We start from the raw sequence: 22,906 nt of genomic DNA on the forward strand, positions 1-22,906 counted from the left end.
AGTAGGTTAGTCTGCAGGTACAGCAAGTAATTAAGATGGCTAATGAAATGTTATTCTTTATTATGAGACAAATTGAACATGAAAGTATGAATGGGGTGGGGGGATTGTTCCTTGGGCAGTGCCAGCCTGGCACTGACCACTGGGCCAGAGTGGGGTCTGAGGTGGTGGGGCCTACTTGGGGGAGGGGGCAATTGGTGGTGGTGAGGGGGGAGGGAGTCACTGTGCACTCTGCATTATGGATACGTGGGGGAGGGAGGGGGGCGATCGGAGCTGGCCATGGTTGGGGGGGGGGGAGCGGTGGGGGTTGGTGGGTGCGGGGGGTGTCAGGGAGGCCAGCAATCAGGGACATGGGAGTATGGTCAGGGAAGCCAGCGATCTGGGGGGGTGGGTGGGGGCGGTAGTCGGGGAAGTCGACGATCGGGGTGGGGGGGGGTGGGGGTGGGGTCAGGGATAACATTGGGAGGTCAGCAATCGGGAGGCTGGTGATGGGAGAGGGGGCCATCCCTACTGAGAGATGAGTGCATTCTCAGTGGCCCACTCAACACGCTGATTCCGGCCCCTCGGGAGGGATTAGGTCCCGTTACCGCCTGAGTCCCTCGGCGGACTCTGTAACGCACAGAGTGCTGTAAATTCACTCAACTAAGTACACCCCAAAGAATTGGCAGGAAAATCTCCCTTTTTCCTGCCCATTGGGCAGATTGTTTTTTTCTGGGAAATTCGCCACCATTAGAACAGAAGTTAAATCCAGACTCGTGTTTCTCACCCAGTGATGAATGTGATTTGACTCCCATTTCAGAACACTGATACTTATGCTTTAATTTGCATCATATGAAGATTAGATGAAAAAAATGTGTTGCATTTCCATGGCGCCTCTCACAATGCTTGAGATCTTCCAATGCACCTTCCCGGCAATAAATCCCTTTTAAAGTGTAGTTGCTACTGTAATATGGGAAATGCAGCACTCAATTTGCACACAACAAAGTCCCAAATATCCTTGAAAGATTCAGAGAAAGTCACGGACCACTTTCCTTACCAGAATGAAATGTTGTTCATGAAAAAATTTGCAGCACAAGCAAAATCTTAGCCACAATTCCATTTTATTGGTTATTTTACCATTCAAACTCATTCGATACAATTACAATTAAAAATCAGTATCTGCAGCCATTGTGTTTTATTCCTTTTAACCCAATTTAACCCATTTTTATATCCTTTAGCCTTCCCCCATTTACTGCTTTCCCCTTCAGTGAGATGGTGACAGTCGGTAGAAAATGGTCTTTCCCGGGTATTGTCCGAGCTGCTCTGTGTTGGCCAGTGAGGGTCTGGGATGGTTTGATGAAGAGTTGGTGAAGCTGACAAGTTACAGGACAGGGAGACTCCCAGTGACAAAGACTGAGATCTGAATGAACGCTCTGGATGGGAGTCTGATCGTCTGTCAGCAAATCCTCAGAGCAACAGAATCAAGAGTTGCTTTATCTGAAGGGGCTGCACTGACTGTTGGCCCTTTCTCCAGTGTCACATGTGGAAAGCCTTTCACCCAATGGGCAACTTTCCTGAGAAGAGGCAGCAAGTGAGAGATCGGGTGCCAGAGTGGTTTTATTATACCCACTACAGGCTGGATTGGATATTGTTATTACACTGTCATTACCATCAGCAGAGTATAAATCACACAGAGTTCACTGAAGCTTAAAATACCAGCTAGAATAATTTCCTATTAAAATCACAAAACAAATGGAGATCCAAACAAAACATACTTTAATCTATATTTGGCCATCAGTTTATATTTATCTCCCAGTTATCGAGGTTACATTAGAATTTGATGGAGGTGTTTTTAAACCTACCCACCTGGTGGAAACTGGGTTAAACTGCTCACCCAAAGTGGGTGGGTCCTCATTAACATACACGGACTGGGCTCCGGTGACATCGTTGGGCTCCGATTGCGCTGCCAACTCTGTCCTGATCCCCACACCCAGAATCTACAGAAATCAGCGAGTTTCCAAATCCCCTCACCACTCACCCAAAATCCACCTGGAGTTAAAATCAGGCCCATGTTAGTTTTCTTACTGCTTTCAACAAGTTTGTATAATTCATAAAGAATTATTGTGACTGTCCAATAGCATCAACTATCTCGAATTCCCCAAATTCTTCGGTAATATTGTCCTTTTCGCATTCAGTAAAAGCTCTGAGGTTGGGGAAATAAATGGTAGGTTTCCCACTCTGGTTAATGTTTCTGTATGAAGCACAGACTTAGAGTAATTACAGTAAGATTATTATTTGAAAATTAAACACATGAACCAGTACTCATTGGAACAAAGGAGCCATTGGAATATAAATGAAAATGTAGCTGACGAAACCTGTTTATAGGTCAGGGCCTTCAGTACACTTTCCAAAATGTGTTTAGTTTTCACTGGGAGAGTGATTGTCGGCCTTGATGGAAAGGCGTAATTCACAAAGAGCACTTAGATATTCTTCATTGTCAGGATCAAACTCCAAAGCCTTTTCAAAGCATTTAATAGCTTCACATCTCTCCCCATCCAGCTGGTGCAGGAACCCATAAACACCAAGGGCCTTGCTTTCTCTCGGATTCCGGCGAAGGTGTCTTGCTGCTATCATCTCCAGGTTTTCTCGACACTTTTTCTGTTCTATTGAGTCATAATTGACTTTCATTCCTTCCAGAAAATGGGCCGTGGCATTTGATTCTGATTTAATGTGATTTAGTTCAAATAACCCAGCCTGTAAACATATTGCCTGTTTATTCTCTGGACGTATACCCTTCAGTGTCAGTAAGTGGTTATAGATCTCTTTTGCTTTGCGATATTCTGCATTTAGTGAACAGATTCCTGCAAAATCCAGGTGTGGTTTAATAGATGTTAATGGTCGGTTTTCTAAAGCTTTTTGAAAATGAAACTTGCATAGTTTGATCAGTCCAGCTCTTTGTTGAAGAGCAGCATTGCGAGGACCTTTGCTGTCTGGATATTTCATCAGTTCGTCCAATTTGATTCTGTAACACTGACCTATTTGATTGTGTAAGAAAGTAGAGTTTGGGGTAATTTCTAATCCTTTCTTCAACAGTTCCACAGCTTTTTCCACATCTCCTTCCTTTCTGTAAAACTTTGCAGCATAACGAAGCACGTATGGAAGATCAGGGGATTTCTGCAACGCTTCCTCAATGAATTTCAATGCTTCCTCCTTCTGATAGAACTGTTGTAGTTTTAGAGCCAGCAGCACCATGGCTACAGTGTGATCTGGATCAAGCTCCAGCACACGTCTGAACTGCTTCATTGCTTCACTGGGCCCATGACTCTCTGGGGTACCAGAAAACCATTCCAGACGAGATAGGGCAGTAGCATATCCAAAAGTCCATTCCGTATTCTCCGGAGCTTCCTCCAGAGCCTTTTTAAAACATTCCATTGCATCTTCATAATATTGAGCAGCAGAGCTCAGCAGTGCCCAACCCTTCTCCCCGTACACTTCAGGTATCATTGCTGTATACCGAGAGGCATCAGGAAATTGTTGACAGATCCTCTCCAGTTTGTCGAGGTAGGACTGAACCTCTGTCAGTTGTCCCATGTGATAATTGACCCAGGCACGGTTTCCATAGGTGACGATGATTCTTTTTTCAAATTCATCTTCATGATTCTCCCTCAGAATCTTTTCAGCTTCCTGTAAGTTTTGGATCGCCTCCTCACAGTTTCCTTGCAGATAGTTTATAAAAGCGAGTTGGTTGTAAGACGTGGCTTGATATTTCACATCAAGCTGTATTGAATCTTCTGATCTTTGCTTCATATTGTCCAAGTCAATGTTTTCTTTCTGTGGCGCCCACGTGAAGTGACATTGAAGCCAATCGAGCTTCATTTTCAATAAATCCTTCTCTTGGTCACTGCAAGAGAAACAAATCTTTCATAATCCACTTCAGCAGCAACTGTAACTTGTCCATTTTTCACACTTGATTCTTGGAATTAATTTTAACCCAGGCCATTATGGTTAACCCTAAGTGATGCAGTACAAATGTTTAGCAATGGTATTGTACCACATCAATCGATTTACACACCAGGACGCTGCTAGTGTCTGTCAATATTGAAATTACAAGTGAATCATTATTAATGTAATTTGTGTAATGTATCTACTGTCCCACCCCCATTCAGGACCCACCGCTTGGCACTGCCCCTGGCACATTTACTGGTCTCCACTGGAGAGCAGGAGTGATTTTTGCCAGTGTGACGTCTTGCCAGTGAGGTTTGATTTGATTTGATTTAATTTGATTTAATTTGATTTACTATTGTCACATGTATTAGTATACAGTGAAAAGTATTGTTCCTTGCGCGCTGTACAGAAAAAGCATACCATACATAGAACATAGAACATTACAGCACAGTACAGGCCCTTTGGCCCTCGATGTTGCGCCGACCAGTGGAACCAATCTAAAGCCCCTCTAATCTATACTATTCCAATATCATCCATATGTTTATCCAATAACCATTTGAATGCTCTTAATGTTGACGAGTCCACTACTGCTGCAGGCAGGGCATTCCACGCCCTTACTACTCTCTGAGTAAAGAAACTACCTCTAACATCTGTCCTATATCTCTCACCCCTCAATTTAAAGCTATGTCCCCTCGTGCTAGCCAACACCATCCGAGGAAAAAGGCTCTCACTATCCACCCTATCTAATCCTCTGATCATCCTGTATGCCTCTATTAAGTCACCTCTTAAACTTCTTCTCTCTAACGAAAACAACCTCAAGCCCCTCAGCCTTTCCTTATATGATTTTCCCACCATACCAGGCAACATCCTGGTAAATCTCCTCTGCACCCTTTCCAACACTTCCACATCTTTCCTATAATGTGGCGACCAGAACTGTACGCAATACTCCAAATGCGGCCGCACCAGAGTTTTGTACAGTTGCAGCATGACCTCCTGGCTCCGAAAGTCAACCCCTCTACCAATAAAAGCTAACACACCGTACGCCTTCTTAACAACCCTATCAACCTGGGTGCCAACTTTCAGGGATCTATGCACATGGACACCCAGATCCCTCTGTTCATCCACACTACCAAGTATCTGACCATTAGCCCAGTACTCTGTATTCCTGTTACTCGTTCCAAAGTGAATCACCTCACACTTTTCCGCATTAAACTCCATTTGCCACCTCTCAGCCCAGCTCTGCAGCTTATCTATGTCCCTCTGTAACCTGCCACTTCCCTCCGCACTGTCTACAACTCCACCGACTTTAGTGTCATCCACAAATTTACTAATCCATCCTTCCACGCCCTCATCCAGGTCATTAATAAAAATGACAAACAGCAGTGGCCCCAAAACAGATCCTTGCGGTACACCACTAGTAACTGAACTCCAGGATGAATATTTCCCATCAACCACCACCCTTTGTTTTCTTACAGTTAGCCAATTCCTGATCCAAACCACTAAATCACCCTCAATCCCATGTGTCCGTATTTTCTGCAAAAGCTTACCATGGGGAACCTTATCAAACGCTTTGCTGAAATTCATATACGCCACATCAACTGCTTTACCCTCATCCACCTCTTTGGTCACCTTCTCAAAGAACTCAAATAAGGTTTCTGAGGCACGACCTAGCCTTCACAAAACCATGCTGACTATCCCTAATCAAATTATTCCTTTCTAGGTGATTATAAATCCTATCTCTTATAATCCTTTCCAATACTTTGCCCACAACAGAAGTAAGGTTCACCGGTCTATAATTACCAGGGTTGTCCCTACTCCCCTTCTTGAACAAGGAGACAACATTTGCTATCCTCCACTCTTTGGAGGCTAAGGTGGACTGGGAGAGCAGACTGGTAGGTAGGACACATGAGGAACAGTGGAGGATTTTTAAGGAGATCCTTTTCAGTACTCAGCAACAATATATTCCGGTGATAAAGAAGGGTTGTAAGAAAAGGGATAACCAGCCGTGGATAACGAAGGAAATTAAGGAGAGTATTAAATTCAAGACCGATGCGTACAGAGTGGCCAAAAATAGTGGAGAATCGGAAGATTGGGAAAACTTTAAGAAACAACAAAGAACGACTAAGAAAGCGATAAAGAAAGGAAAGATAGGTTATGAAGCTAGGCTAGCTCTAAATATAAAAAATGATAGTAAAAGTTTTTACAAAGATAAAAAGGAATAGAGTGGCAAGAATGAATGTTGGACCCTTGGAGGACGAGAGGGGGGATTTAATAGTGGGAAATGAGGAAATGGCTGAAACTTTAAATAAGTTTTTTGTGTCGGTCTTCACGGTGGAAGACCCAAATAGTTTACCGAATATTAACGATAGAGAGTTGGTAGGAGGAGAGGTACTCAGTACAATTAACGTCACCAGGGAGGCAGTGCTTGGTAGACTAACGGGACTGAAGGTGGACAAGTCCCTGGGCCCGGATGGAATGCATCCCAGAGTACTGAAAGAAATGTCAGAGGTAATAGCGGATGCGTTAGTGGTTATTTATCAAAATTCGTTGGATTCTGGGGTAGTGCCGGCGGATTGGAAAACGGCTAATCTTACGCCGCTGTTTAAAAAAGGAAATAGACAAAAGGCGGATAACTACAGGCCGTAACGTCTGTAGTTGGGAAAATGCTGGAATCTATCATTAAAGAAGAAATAGCAGGCCATCTGGATAAGAATGGTTCGATTAAGCAGACGCAGCATGGATTCATGAGGGAAAGTCGTGCTTGACGAACTTGTTGGATTTTTATGAAGATGTGACTAGTGCGGTTGACGGAGGGGAACCGGTGGATGCGGTGTTTTTGGATTTCCAAAAGGCGTTTGATAAGGTGCCTCATAAAAGGTTGCTGAAGAAGATTGGGTCACACGGAGTTGGGGGTAGGGTGTTAGCGTGGATTGGGGATTGGCTATCCGACAGGAAGCAGAGAGTCGGAATAAATGGGTGCTTTTCTGGTTGGCAGATGGTAACTAGTGGCGTGCCGCAGGGATTGGTACTGGGGCCTCAACTATTTACCATTTATATAGACGATCTGGAGGAGGGGACTGAGTGTAGGGTAACAAAGTTTGCAGACGACACAAAGATAAGTGGAAAAGTGAATCGTGTGGAGGGCGTAGAAGGTCTGCAGAGAGATTTGGACAGGCTGAGTGAGTGGGCGAGGATCTGGCAGATGGAGTATAACGTTGACAAATGCGAGGTTATTCACTTTGGAAGAAATAACAGCAAATTGGATTATTATCTTAATGGAAAGAAATTACAACATGCTGCTGTGCAGAGGGATCTGGGGGTCCTTGTGCATGAGACGCAAAACCCAGTCTACAGGTGCAACAGGTGATCAAGAAGGCAAATGGGATGTTGGCCTATATCGCAAGGGGGATAGAATATAAAAGCAGAGGTGTCTTGCTGCATCTGTACAGGGCATTGGTGAGGCAGCAGCTGGAATACTGTGTGCAGTATTGGTCCCCTTATTTTTGCGGAAGGATATATTGGCCTTGGAGGGAGTGCAGAGAAGGTTCACCAGGTTGATAGCAGAGATGAGGGGCGTTGATTATGAGGAGAGACTGAGCAGATTGGGTTTGTATTCGTTGGAATTTAGAAGGCTGAGGGGGGATCTTATAGAGACCTATAAGATAATGAAGGGGCTGGATAGGGTAGAGGTGGAGAGATTCTTTCCACTTAGAAAGGAAACTAGAACTAGAGGGCACAGCCTCAAAATAAAGGGGGGTTGGTTTAGGACAGAGTTGAGGAGGAACTTCTTCTCTCAGAGGGTGGTGAATCTCTGGAATTCTCTGCCCACTGAAGTGGTGGAGGCTACCTCGTTGAATATGTTTAAATCACGGATAGATGGATTCCTGATCGGTAAGGGAATTAGGGGTTATAGGGATCAGGCGGGTAAGTGGAACTGATTCACTTCAGATCAGCCATGATCTTATTGAATGGCGGGGCAGGCTCGAGGGGCTAGATGGCCTACTCCTGCTCCTATTTCGTATGTTCTTATGTTCTTATGTTCTTCTGGCACTGTTCCTGTAGACAATGACGACACAAAGATCAAAGGCCAAAGTTCTCTGCAATCTCGTCTCTAGCCTCCCAGAGAATCCTAGGATAAATCCCATCCGGCCCAGGGGACTTATCTATTTTTACCCTTTCCAGAATTGCTAACACCTCCTCCTTATGAACATCAATCCCATCCAGTCCAACAGCCTGCATCTCAGTACTCCCCTCGACAACACTGTCCCTCTCCAGTGTGAATACCGACAAAAAATATTCATTTAGTGCCTCTCTTATCTCTTCAGACTCCACGCACAACTTCCCACTACTGTCCTTGACTGGCCCTAATCTTACCCTAGTCATTCTTTTATTCCTGACATACCTATAGAAAGCTTTAGGGTTTTCCTTGATCCTATCTGCCAAAGACTTCTCATGTCCCCTCCTGGCTCTTCTTAACTCTTTCTTTAGGTCCTTCCTGGCTAACTTGTAACTCTCAAGTGCCCTAATTGAGCCTTCACGTCTCATCTTAACATAAGTCTCCTTCTTCCTCTTCACAAGAGATTCAACCACCTTAGTAAACCATGGTTCCCTCACACGTCTGCCTGACAGGTACATATTTATCAAGGACGTGTAGTAGCTGTTCCTTGAACAAGTTCCACATTATAATTGTGCCCATCCCCTGCAGTTTCCTTCCCCAACCTATGCGAGCTAAATCTCGCCTAATCGCATCATAATTTCCTTTCCCCCAGCTATAACTCTTGCCCTTTGGTATGTACCTATCCTTTTCCATTGCTAAGGTAAACGTAATCGAATTGTGGTCACTGTCACCAAAGTGCTCACCTACCTCCAAATTTAACACCTGGCCTGGTTCATTACCCAGTAACAAATCCAATGTGGCCTCGCCTCTTGTTGGTCTATCTACATACTGCGTCAGGAAGCCTTCCTGCACATATTGGACAAAAACCGACCCCTCTAAAGTACTCGAACTATAGCTTTTCCAGTCAATATTTGTAAAGTTAACGTCCCCCATAACAACTACCCTGTTACTTTCGCTCCTATCCAGAATCATCTTTGCAATCTTTTCCTCTACATCTCTGGAACTTTTCGGAGGTCTATAAAATACTCCCATAGAGTACATAGAGAAGGAAAGGAGAGAGTGCAGAATGTAGTGTTACAATCATAGCTAGAGTGTAGAGAAAGATCAACTTAATGTGAGGTAGGTCCATTCAAACGTCTGATGGCAGCAGGGAAGAAGCTATTTTTGAGTTGGTTGGTATGTGACCTCAGACTTTGGTATCTTTTTCCCAATGGAAGAAGGTGGAAGTGAGAATGTCCGGGGTGCGTAGGGTCCTTGATTATGCTGGCTGCTTTTCTGAGGCAGTGGGAAGTGTAGACAGTGTCAATAAATGGGATGCTAGTTTACATGATGGACTGGGCTTCGTTCATGATCCTTTTGTAGTTTGTTGCGGTCTTGGTCAGAGCAGGAGCCATACCAAACTGTGATACAACCAGAAAGAATGCTTTCTATGGTGCATCTGTAAAAATTGGTGAAAATCCTATTGGGCATGCCAGATTTTCTCAGTCTCCTGAGAAAGTAGAGGCGTTGGTGGGCTTCCTTAACTACAGCATTGGCTTGGGGGGACCAGGACATGTTGGTGGTGATCTGGAAACCTAAAAACCTGAAGCTCTACACCATTTCTACTTCATCCCCATTGATGTGAACAGGGGCATACCCTCCACTATGCTTCCTGAAGTCAATGACAATCTCCTTCATTTTGCTGACATTGAGGGAGAGATTATTGTTGCCGCACCAGTTCACCAGATTCTCTATCTCTTTCCTGTACTCCGTCTCGTCATTGTTTGTGATCTGACTCACTATGGTGATGTTCATCAGCAAACTTGAAAATCGAGTTGGAGGGGAATTTGGCCACACAGTCAGAGGTGTATTACGAGTATAGTAAGGGGCTGAGAACACAGCCTTGTGGGGCACCGGTGTTGAGGATGATGGTGGATGTAAAGCATCCGGGAGGAGGGAAGCAGCCATGACGGACCCGATTATTATATGGAGATGCGGGCAGTCTAGGAATGAGATTCATGCTTTTTCTGGGTGTAAAGCCCAGAAAAAGCAGCTAAAATGGGGCTGGGAGATAACAATTTTTGGCTTCTCATGCTATCTTCCCGGCTCACCCCACTTTGATCGACTGGCATGGCAGGCTGGTACGATCACACCCCTGATTTATTACTCTGCTTTCTTCTGAAAAATCTGCATTTTTGACACAATAACTTGCTAACTCAGTGCTGAGCAGATCTAAAGAGTGATAAAGGAATTTGGTGAGATTGGGAATTCTGTGCCGAGGGAAAAGGAGGTGCTGAGAAGAGAATGATTTAAACTAGGATCTTGGATCATTTAACTTGCTTAAGAGGCACAGGCAGGAGAAATTAAAACAGGGATTAAGGAAATGGCAGGAGTGGTTAAACAATGTTTTGCACTGACCTTCATAGTGGAGGAAACCAAAAGCAAATGCATTCAAATAAGCACTGACAATTTCCATAATTAACCTGCAGCCTCTAGGAATCGAACATTATTTCTATTAATATCATATTAATAAAGGTGTTGTGAATGTAAGGAATGGGCTGTTTGATTAATAATTAAGAATCGCCCAATGGGGTGATATATAGACCAGAATTCTCCAGCCATTCACGCCCCATCACTGCTGTCAGCTCGGACAGAGAATTTGGCGTTCAGCCAAATCTGCATTCACTGAATTCGCACCAGAAAATCTTGCCATGAAGGCTGGAGAATTTCAGCCATTGTCTAGTTGCTTTACAACTGTGGAAGCATTGGAGAGGGGACCATATCTCAGAACACTTTTTCACTGATAACTTTGTTCTAACGTTTTATCTCCCCTCAGGTTGAGTTTGATCTTTGCGGTGGGAGAAGTGGGACTTCACATTCTGACCCTGCTTTGAAGAGACCAAGTACCTTTCTGGGAGTCAGCACTGCCAACCAGGGAGTTGTGGCATTACAAAGCAACTGTAGGAAGAGGCAGTGTCTCTATCAACAGGAACAGAGGCTTTCCAAACATTAGCAATGGTATTTTATTGATCACCACTGAATGAGCCAGTGTTTATATTCATGAAGGCTCAGCTTCTCAACCTTGTCTCTTGCCTGAGGTGTGGTGATTCTCAGGTTAAATCACCACTAGTCAGCTCTTCCCCTCAAAGTGGGAGAGCAGCCTTTGGTCATGATTGACTGTGGCGACTTTACCTTTTATCTTTACAGAAACATTGTGACTGGGGACAGGAGAGAAGGAGAGGTGCCCGCTGCTGGACAATTTCTGTCCAAGGATCATTCTGTTGCTTTGCCACCTTGCTGCCACCCCACCCTGGTTTGTTTGATGTCAGATGGACAACAACAACAGCAATAACAATGGCAATATTAGCTGTGAGATCAATTGTGACAATGAAAGACAAGCATGCTGGGAACATTGGTAAAGTTATAATTAAACACAGATGCAGGTTAGAAGGCTGCTGCAAGTTGTGACCTGTCCTGTGGGCTTTGACCACTTCCTGTGTTGACCAAATATGGGCAATTATTTGCGTTATGCTGGACCATTTGGCACCAAGGTTTGCTGCCATGTCCATATATGGTTGAGACTATGTGACATATGTGCACTTTGGGATAAACATTATGGAGTTGTTTATGAGTACCTCCATTGGGCTGTGATTGAACATTGTGATTGGTTTCTGGTGATGTCATTCGCTGAGTGCCAGAGAACCTTCTGGAAGATTTGGAAAGTTTGGGGATAAAGAAATGTGTCTCAACGTTTATTTTCAAGGCCCATCATCGCAAGTGTGCCCTGAAGGAACATCCTCAGAGAAGACAAAGAACCACACGGAAGAATCTTCATCGGGAACGGACCTGGCCAATTCGCTCAAACTGGGGTAGTATTCATTTTCAGCTAAAAGTTTAGAATTAATGTTAGAGTCAGAGAATTGAAGTGAAATAAGTTAAAATGAAATGAGTTGAAGTGTTGCAACTTGTGAATTAATGAGTTTGGTAATTAAAGTGGACAATGAAATGTTTCATTTAAGTGAATTTGAGTTGACTCCTGTTCTTTGGTTTGTTACACTAAAATAAGTACCTGGAAAAGATTTATGTTTACAGCTGGATAACAGGCTGGTGATACACCAGTTGGGAGGAAGGGACTTTGGTCCATTTCCCACTGAATGCCCTCCACCTGCACCCCCCCCCCCACCCACCCCCACCCCCCCACCCCACCCCCACCCCCACACCTGGGTGGTTGTGGTTCTCTCCATACAATGGTGGTCTGAGGAGTGAGGATGCAATGCTCAGCTTTCTCTTCCCATTTTACATTTTCCCCGTTTTTTCATTTTTTGGGATTTCTGGCAGAGGTAAATCCAAAATAAATTTCACCCAGGGATGAATTTGTGAGTTAACTCCCATTTCAGAACACTTTCCAACACTGACCCCTATGTTTTAATTAGCATCATATAAAGGATATTATGTCAATGAAAGACTTGCATTTTGATAGAGAATTTCTCAATCCTCTGGATGTCCCAATGCGCTCTCCTCTCAATGAATCACTTTTAAATTATAGTCACTATTACAATTGGTCAGGACATTGAATACAGGAGTTGGAACGTCTTGTTGAAATTGTACAAGACATTGGTAAGGCCACACTTGGAATACTGTGTACAGTTCTGGTCACCCTATTATAGAAAGGATATGATTAAACTAGAAAGAGTGCAGAAAAGATTTACTAGGATGCTACCGGGACTTGATGGTTTCAGTTAAAAGGAGAGGCTGGATAGACTGGGACTTTTTTCTCTGGAGCGTAGGAGGCTGAGGGGTGATGTTATAGAGGTGTACAAAATAATGAGGGGCATAGATCAGTTAGATAGTCAATATATTTTCCCAAAGGTAGGGGAGTCTAAAACCAGAGGGCATGGGTTTAAGGGGAGAGATACAAAAGTGTCCAGAGGGGCAATATTTTCACCAGAGGGTGGTGAGTGTCTGGAACAAGCTGCCAGAGGTAGTATTAGAGGCGGGTACAATTTTGTGTTTTAAAAAGCATTTAGATAGTTACATGGATAAGATGGGTATAGGGGGATATGGGCCAAATGCAGGCCAGTGAGATAAGCTTAGGGGTTTTTAAAAAAAAGGGACATCATGGACAAGTTGGGCTGAAGGGCCAATTTCCATGCTGTAAACGTCTATGACTCTATAATGTGGGAAATGTGTCAGCCAGTTTCTACACAGCAAGTTCCCAAAAACACAATGTGATCATGACTAAATCATCTGTTTGCGCGATTTTGGCTAAGAGATAAATATGGATCCTTGGACCATTCCACTCTATGTTTTCTTTGCTGGAGTGCCACTGGATGTTCAAAGCCCAAATGAGAGGGCAGACATTGTCTGAATTGTATTTCTCATCTCAGGCAATGTAGTCACTGCGTTGACAACAGGCCTGGATTATGTGCTCAAGTCTCTGGAGTGACATGAACCCACAACACTATGACACTGAGGCAGCAGTGATAGCACTGAGCTATAGCTGTGTTGATGGGGGTTTTCTTTTGAGGCTGTGGATTGCTAAAACTTAAGCTAAGTACACTACTCATGAACTCAGTGTCCTGATTCAAAGGTGTGTCTATTATTGACCAATCGATCAAATCTGAGAATGATATTAGATGGTTAGCACCCCACTCGGAAGCTCTGACAAACCCAACACCACTCTAAAGTACAATGTCTCCGTGAGGGCAATTATACATTTTCAAAATCGTATTTCCCACCTTTCTGGTAGACATGATCCAGTAAACATGTATACAAATCAATCGATAACTCACCCTGTCATCAATTCCAGCCAATTACGAGTCACACCTTGGTCACATGGGATTTCATTAGCTTAAGGTATCGGATATAACCTCCCCTGGTTGCCCAGCTACACAAGACACTGGACAGTAAAGGTTAAAGGCAATATTCCTACAGACTCAAACCCACGTGACCCTTACGTCTGTCTTGCACCTCTGTTATCAGCTTTGAGCTGACACCGGTAGCCATTTTGTTCCCGACAACTGCAGATAAAGTGGCTGCATTCAGTAAGTCTATTGTCTCGCAGAATGCAGGCTCTATCTAACTGCCTCATCCCATCAAACCCTGCTGTATCTCGCTGTTAGGCTGAAATTTTACAAAATGTATTCTAAAAGCAATCTGCATCTGTTTTATAAATTCAAAATACATGTTTTAAATGAGAAATAATGTAGGGACGCAGGTTCGATTCCTGGCTCGGGTCACTGTCTGATTGGAGTTTGCACATTCTCCTCGTGTCTGTGTGGGTTTCCCCTGGGTGCTCTGATTTGCTCCCACAGTCCAAAGATGTGCAGGTTAGGTGGATTGGCCATGCTAAATTGCCCCTTAGTGTCAGGGGACTGGCTCGGGTAAATGCATTATGGGGAATAGGGCCTGGGTGGGATTGTGGTGGATGCACACTCGATGGGCCAAATGACCTCCTTCTGCACTGTAGGATTCTATGATTCTATGATTTGTTGTTGAAACAAACTGTTTTTTACACTGACGGTCTCTTATTAGTACATTCTTTAATCTAAGATCATTCTCTCCATGTCAGTATTGTGTTAGTGTTTTAAACTCATGATTACAGCAAGCTGACTACACTCTACACAATAGTGGCACAAGAAAATCTGTCTTACCTCATGATGATCTGAGTGAATAGTCAGTATATTCGTTCACTGCGCTTCTGTTATTAGATCAGCCGCAAGAATTTAGTGCGCTTAGTTTTTGCAACACACACATTTATATATGTCCACCAACCACCTCCTTCATTCCATTCAGAGTTCAGTGGTTTTGATGGAATTGTATTTGAAACAGAGATTTGAAACCAAAAGGTAAATTCATCAGGTGCAGAAAACCAACGTCATCAAAATGGACATTCCCTGCTTGATGCTTATTCACGTATTGTTTGGGACTTGCAGAGTATGAAATTCTGGCCTGTGACACCGATGGTTATGGTGCTTTGGAAGTTGATGATTTTCCAACTGGTGGCTGCTTCAGTCACTTCCAGTGTATCCTACCTGACACCCTATCATTGGATAGATGCTCACGCAGGGTCTGCTGCCATGCTAGCAGCCTCTGTCCTCATGTTGTCATGGTGACACTCAGCCCCATGGCTAAATTGAAGTTTATTTGTAACGACGCAGGGGGCACCATCTTACCCCCGCCCCCCCATCCACACCACAATCCCGCTGCAACAAAGATGGTGAATTTGGAGGCAAGACAAACCTCCGTCCACTGCAGCGGGATGAGAAAGTCCCACCCACTTGAACAGTCGGAAAATTCTGGCTTGGGTCTTTTCAACCTTTTGACTTGTCACATGTGTTCAGTTGTAAATGTGATCCAGTGGTCGTGTTATTTAAAAGGTTAGATACTCAGTTTAGAGTAAGGATATTTTGGAATAATTTCGCTCATGTCTCAAGTTATTAAGCTGGCGGGAGGAGTACCTAGATATGGGGAAAACCTGAACATAATCAGCTTCCGGCCTAGTGCGGGAAGGGGAGTCGGGAGTTGCCTCCATCAGAAGCCCCCTTTTGATTTTGGGCAGAAATGGTTGCAGAGGAGGTTCTGTCCGCGGGCACGTTCGACAGGAATTCAAATGTTAGGACATCCAATTGTTTGGATGTTAGGACAGGAGATGCTGTCATACTAAAAATCCCGGCCAGTGATTTTCAGAGAACAGAGTGCCTTTAGGGAGAACAGGTTGTCCGCACCAGGCCCAAATGCAGCTGCTCCCACAGCATCCACCAGCTGAGCGCACACACCCACAGCAACACGGACCCTGCTTGATCAGTGCTGCCATAGGGGGAATGAGAGGGAACAGCAAATCTGCATGCTGAATATCTGCATAATTTTAGGAATGGAGCAGGCATGAAGCATGACCCCTGTGTTTAAGAAATGCTGTGGATAAATTTCTATTCCACTTTCTCCCTATTGATCTGTTTACATTATCTTCTCCTGTATAAACTCTGCCAGTCCACAGTCTCAATCACTGCCATGCGACGCCGACACCCACCCACCCCCCCCGCCCCCCTCACCACCCTACTCCCGTCCACAACTTCCATCTTTCCCAGCACCACCTTGAGGGTCACTGCCTGACAAGAATTGGTGTTCCAGAGTTTGGGAAGCTTCCTCTCATCACCCAGTTGGTGTCCACAGCCTGTCAGAACTATGTTAATGAGGCCCAACGTCCAACGCCAGTCAAGCCTCGTGAACAAGGTATTCAGACACCTGGTACCAGAGTGTCTCAGTGTCTCTGAATCCAATTTCCAGGGCGGTTCAGGGTGACGGCATGGATCAGTTGCTGAGCTGTTCAGAACACAATTTTCAAACTTGAGTTCAACGTGTGCTAAACTCTCAATGTTGATGTGAACAATATCATGTGTGTTTCAAACCTGGTGAAAACTAACACCCAAGAGTAAAGTTAGAGATACAACTGAAACATTTCATATGGATAGAACGGCAAAATTTAGTGAAACCTGTGAACAACAAATAGATCTTTAATCTCAAAACAAAATATGAAAAACTAAAATAGATCAAATCAACTGAAAAACAGAGGATCAGATCTTTACCTCAATTGGAATATTAAAGAAGGAGTGATAAAGGTGGAGGATGCACTGCACCTCAAGACCAGAAGACATAGGAGCAGAAGTAGGCCTTTCAGCACATTGAGTCTTCTCCGGCATTCAATAAGATTATCACTGATCTGATATGATACTCCTCAACTCCACTTTCCCAGTTCATCCCCATAACCCTTAATTCCCTCACTGACTCAAAATCCGTCTACCTCAGCCTTGAACACACTTAACGACCCAGCCTCTACAGCCCTCAGCGGTGAAGAATTCCACAGATTCACTACTCTCTGAGAGAGGAAATTCCTCCTCATCTCTGTCTTAAATGGGGGACCCCTTACTCTGAGATTATGCCCTCTGGCCCTAGACTCTCCCACCAGGGGAAACGACCTCTCAACATCTACCTGATGAAATATATCCTAGGATTCTTTGGGAGGCAAGGGATGAGATTGCAGAGCCTTTGGCTTTGATCTTTGGGTCCTCACTGTCCACGGGGATGGTGCCAGAGGACTGGAGAGTGGCGAATGTTGTTCCTCTGTTTAAGGGAATAGAAATGACCCTGGTAATTATAGACCGGTTAGTCTTACTTCAGTGGTTGGTAAATTGATGGAAAAGGTCCTTAGGGATGGGATTTACGCCCATTTAGAAAGATGCGGATTAATCCGGGATAGTCAGCACGGATTCGTGAAGGGCAAGTCGTGCCTCACAAATTTGATTGAATTTTTTGAGGAGGTAACTAAGTGTGTTGATGAAGGTAGGGCAGTTGATGTCATATACATGGATTTTAGTAAGACGTTTGATAAGGTCCCCCATGGTCGGCTTATGATGAAAGTAAGGAGGTGTGGGATAGAGGGAAAGTTGGCCGATTGGATAGGTAACTGGCTGTCTGATCAAAGACAGAGGGTGGTGGTGGATGGAAAATTTTCGGACTGGAGGCAGGTTACTTGCGGAGTGCCACAGGGATCAGTGCTTGGTCCTCTGCTCTTTGTGATTTTTATTAATGACTTAGAGGAGGGGGCTGAAGGGTGGATCAGTAAATTTGCTGATGACACCAAGATTGGTGGAGTAGTGGATGAGGTGGAGGGCTGTTGTAGGCTGCAAAGAGACATAGATAGGATGCAAAGCTGGGCTGAAAAATGGCAAATGGAGTTTACCCCTGATAAATGTGAGGTGATTCATTTTGGTAGGACTAATTTAAATGTGGATTACAGGGTCAAAGCTAGGGTTCTGAAGACTGTGGAGGAACAGAGAGATCTTGGGGTCCATATCCACAGATCTCTAAAGGTTGCCACTCAAGTGGATAGAGCTGTGAAGAAGGCCTATAGCGTGTTAGCTTTTATTCACAGGGGGTTTGAGTTTAAGAGCCATGGGGTTATGCTGCAACTGTACAGGACCTTGGTGAGACCACATTTGGAATATTGTGTGCAGTTCTGGTCACCTCACTATAAGAAGGATGTGGAAGCGCTGGAAAGAGTGCAGAGGAGATTTACCAGGATGCTGCCTGGTTTGGAGGGTAGGTCTTATGAGGAAAGGTTGAGGGAGCTAGGGCTGTTCTCTCTGGAGCGGAGGAGGCTGAGGGGAGACTTAATAGAGGTTTATAAAATGATGAAGGGGATAGATAGAGTGAATGTTCAAAGACTATTCCCTCGGGTGGATGGAGCTATTACAAGGAGGCATAACTATAGGGTTCATGGTGGGAGATACAGGAAGGATATCAGAGGTGGGTTCTTTACGCAGAGAGTGGTTGGGTTGTGGAATGGACTGCCTGCAGTGATAGTGGAGTCAGACACTTTCGGAACATTTAAGCGGTTATTGGATAGGCACATGGAGCACACCAGGATGATAGGGAGTGGGATAGCTTGATCTTGGTTTTAGATAAAGCTCGGCACAACATCGTGGGCCAAAGGGCCTGTTCTGTGCTGTACTGTTTTATGTTCTGTTGTGGTAAACCACTGTTAAGCTTATTGCCTGTGTGTGTGTGTGTGACATGCCTGGGCATGCCCCTGCCGGCCCTGCCTGAGACTCCTCCCTCCTCGGTCCAGGTATAAAGGTGACTGCTCCCAACCCCCCTGCCTCAGTCTCGGGACCAGTTCATCGGCATGGGTGTGCTCCAAATCTTTTGCGAATAAAAGCCTATTTGTTCTTGCATACAAACTAGTCTTTGCTTAATTGGTAGTGCATCAATTTTATTTGCAAAAGGTTTTGGGATGGAGCAGATACTAAAACCCGATAGATTAGAATTGGATCCTCAAGCCGTAGGCGCCTCTAATAGCTTCGATCACTGGCTGTGATGTTTTGAAACTTTCCTCACCGCCTCCGCCTCCGTCGTCCAGACCGAAACCGACAAGCTACACGTGCTCCACGCTCGGGTAAGTGATCAAGTATTCTCGATGATTAGAGACGCTGAAACTTACGAGGATGCAATCGAACTTTTAAAAGGCCAGTACAACAAACAGTCTAATGAAATCTACGCCAGACATCTTCTGGCTACTCGCAGACAACAGCCAGGAGAATCTGGTGACCAATTCCTGCCTGCGTTGCGAGCACTTGGCAGGGTCTGCAACTGCAAGGCTGTAACAGCCGCCCAAAACACTGACGACTTATTCAGAGGTGCCTATGTCACGAGTATCAAGTCAAACTATATCTGACAATGACTGCTGGAACAGGGTGGGCTGGATCTACAAAAGACTGTAGCGCTTGCCGACTCGTTAGAGGTGGCCTTCCATAATCTCGAGGCCTACACCCCCGACCACGGGGGCGCATCGTGGACGCCGCAGTCGCTGCCACCTCTGTACTTGGGAGGGCCGCAGGCCTACGCCACGCCACATCCCACCAATGACCCGACCGCTGCGGCAGTCTCTGGAGGCCCGAAGTGCTCCTTCTGCGGCCTGGGGAAGCACCTCCGACAACGCTGCCCGGCGAAGGATGCGATCTGCTCCGGGTGTGGAAAGAAGGGCCATTACGCGAAGGTATGCAGGGCAAAGTCGACCTCCAAGCCCAGTAGCGCCATGTGCGACCCGTGGGGGCCGCCATCTTGGACGCCTTCAGCCGCGTGTGAGCCGTGCGGGCCGCCATCTTGGAGGCCGTCAGCCGCGTCGCAAAATCCAACAGTGGCTTCGGTTACGCTGGACCAATCCAGGCCTCACCAACTTGCCAGGTCCATGATGGACATCGAGGTAAACAGTCGCACTACAAACTGTTTATTTGACTGTAGGAGTATGGAGAGCTTTATTCACCCTACCACAGTGAGTCGCTACGCCCTTCCAGTACTGCCAGTGAAGCAAACGATCTCCATGGCTTCAAAGTCCCACTCGGTGGATGTCCTCGGGTACTGCGTGGTGACCCTGACTGTACGGGGCACAGTGTACAAAAACTTCAGGCTCCTCGTGCTGCCACAACTCTGCGTTGCCGTACTCCTGGGGCTAGATTTCCTGTGTCACTTTAAGAGTGTCACCATGGAGTATAATGGGACTTTTCCCCTTTTCTGTTTGCAATCACCAGTTCTTAGATCACCCACCGCGCACCACCTGCAGCCTCTCGACCCTTAAAGTCGCCCCTCCCTCACTGTTTGAAAATCTCACCCCCGACTGCAAGCCCATCGCCACCAAGAGCAGACGGTACAATGCTGGAGACAGAGCTTTCATCAGGTCCGAAGTACAATGGCTCCTAGGGGAGGGGATCATCGAGGCCAGTACCAGCCCCTGGAGAGCCCAAGTAGTAGTTGTTAAGACTGGGGAGAAACATCGCATGGTCATTGACTACAGTCAGACCATTAACTGCTACACGCAGCTGGACGCGTACCCCCTTGATGCACGTCAATCGAGCACAAGACACAAGGCTTCGGTAACTGAAGGCTTTTATTGTCTAACAATGGAACTATTAGAACACAAGTACACCACTCCAGACTGAAGGGGTCCCGCCCGAGCAGAGGGTCTTATACCTCTCCCAGGAGGCGGGGCCCGACTGGGATGTGCCACAACAGCAACAACCACAGGTGTATTAATCCCACAGTGTAAACACCCAAGCCCAACAACAACATTAGAACAATCCCACAGTGTGAACACCCTAGCCCAACAGCAACATTAGAATAACCCCACAGTGGTAACCAACGATGGTTCACCACATTCACCCCTCCTTTGAGAACAAAGGCCGGCGGGGTGCGAAAACAGACTATATAAAAAAAAAAGTCAACAATCTACAAGTCCAGACGGTCTGGAGGACCGCACCGTCGTTGTGACCTCCTCAATACCAGCGGTGACACCGGAGCAGGTGCTTGCGGTGGCGTTCTCTCCAAAACAGCGTCCGGCTGTCCTCTCGCGGACTCACGGGCCGGTTGACCCTGATGAAGCGGTAGTGCAGGGGATCCCGGTACCTTCTGCGATGGCGCCGATCTCCGAGTCTCAGGCAAGCTGTACATGGGAGTATAACTGTTATGCACTGGTCCCGGTGCTGACCGCGCCACGTCCGGGGGAGAAATAAGAGATAGGGGATTCGTGACTGGGGGTATGGGAGCGACAGGAGTTGCTACGTCCCCTGCGGGCGCCAGGTCTCGGATCGAGACTGTGTCCTCTCGCCCGTCAGGATATGCCACATAGGCACACTGAGGGTTGGCGTGGAGGAGGTGGACCGGTTCGACCAAGGGGTCGGACTTGCGGGCCCTCACATGTCGCCGCAGAAGGACGGGTCCTGGGTACGTCAACCAGGCTGGTAAAGATATCCCCGAGGACGACTTCCGAGGGAATGAGAACATCCTCTCGTGGGGAGTAGCATTGGTTGCCGTACACAGGAGGGAGCGAATGGAGTGAAGCGCATTTGGGAGGACCTCCTGCCAATGGGAGACTGGAAGGCCTTTGGACTTCAGCGCCAATAGGACAGCCTTCCAGACTGTAGCATTCTCTCTTTCCACCTGTCCATTGCCCCTAGGGTTGTAACTCGTGGTTCTACTAGAGGCAATCCCGTATGAGAGCAGGAATTGCCTCAAGTCATTACTCATGAACAACGAGCCCCTGTCGCTATGTATATAGCTGGGGTACCCGAACAGGGTAAAAAGATCACGGAATGCCTTGATCACCGTGGCAGTCGACGTGTCCGCACAGGGGACAACAAACGGGAACTGGGAGTACTCGTCTATGATGTTAAGAAAGTACACGTTCCGGTCTGTTGAGGGAAGGGGGCCCTTAAAATCCACACTCAGCCTCTCGAAGGGGCGAGTGGCCTTGACCAAATGTGCCCGGTCAGGTCGGTAAAAGTGCGGTTTGCATTCCGCGCAAATCCGACAGCTCCTTGTCACTGACCTGACGTCCTCCACCGAGTAAGGCAGGTTGCGGGCTTTGATGAAGTGGTAGAGCCGAGTGACCCCAGGATGGCACAGGTCATTATGGAGGGCGTTCAAGCGGTCCTCCTGCATAGTAGCGCATGTTCCGCGCGAGAGGGCATCCGAGGGCTCATTGAGTTTCCCTGGACGATACATAATATCGTAATTATAGGTGGAGAGCTCAATTCTCCACCGCAAGATCTTGTCATTCTTGATCTTGCCCCTCTGCGTGTTATTGAACATAAACGCCATGGACCGCTGGTCCGTGATCAGGGTGAACCGCTTCCCCGCCAGGTAATGGCGCCAGTGTCTGACGGCCTCCACAATGGCCTGGGCCTCCTTTTCCACCGCTGAATGCCGAATTTCGGGACCTTGAAGGGTGCGGGAAAAAAACACGACGGGCCTGCCTGCCTGGTTTAGTGTGGCGGCCAGGGCGAAATCAGATGCATCACTTTCCACCTGAAAAGGGATGGATTCGTCCACCGCGTGCATCGTGGCTTTCGCAATGTCGCGTTTCAATGCCTTGAAGGCCAATTGGGCCTCTGGCGTGAGTGGAAAAGTCGTTGACTTAATAAGCGGACGGGCTTTGTCCGTGTAGTTGGGGACCCACTGCGCATAATAGGAGAAGAAGCCTAGGCATCTCCTCAGTGCTTTTGCGCTAGCGGGCAAAAGAAGTTCAGCAAGGGGGCGCATACGGTCGGGATCAGGGCCAATGACCCCGTTTTCCACTACGTATCCCAGGATGGCTAATCGGCGCGTACGGAATACACACTTCTCCCTGTTGTAGGTCAGATTCAGGCGAGATGCAGTGCGCAAAAAGTTCTGGAGATTTGTGTCATGGTCCTGCTGATCACGGCCGCAGATGGTGACATTATCCAGGTACGGGAAGGTAGCCCGCAGCCCGTTCTGGTCCACCATTCCGTCCATAGCACGCTGGAAGACCGAGACCCCATTGGTGACACCAAATGGAACCCTAAGAAACTGATACAG

At 46.4% G+C, this 22,906-nt stretch overlaps 1 protein-coding gene across 1 annotated transcript in view; it reads right to left on the reverse strand.

The window, feature by feature from the left end:
* Positions 1-1,082: 1,082 nt before the first annotated feature.
* Positions 1,083-22,906, reverse strand: part of LOC144486238 (interferon-induced protein with tetratricopeptide repeats 5-like) — a 50,392-nt gene continuing 28,568 nt past the window's right edge. The window contains exon 2 of the mRNA XM_078204306.1: positions 1,083-3,877. Within this exon, the coding sequence (XP_078060432.1) occupies positions 2,395-3,877 (1,483 nt within the window). The 3' untranslated portion in view covers positions 1,083-2,394. The remainder of the gene's footprint in view (positions 3,878-22,906) is intronic.

Source organism: Mustelus asterias, unplaced genomic scaffold (genome assembly GCF_964213995.1).
Source record: "Mustelus asterias unplaced genomic scaffold, sMusAst1.hap1.1 HAP1_SCAFFOLD_301, whole genome shotgun sequence".
Classification (NCBI taxonomy): Eukaryota; Metazoa; Chordata; class Chondrichthyes; order Carcharhiniformes; family Triakidae; genus Mustelus; species Mustelus asterias.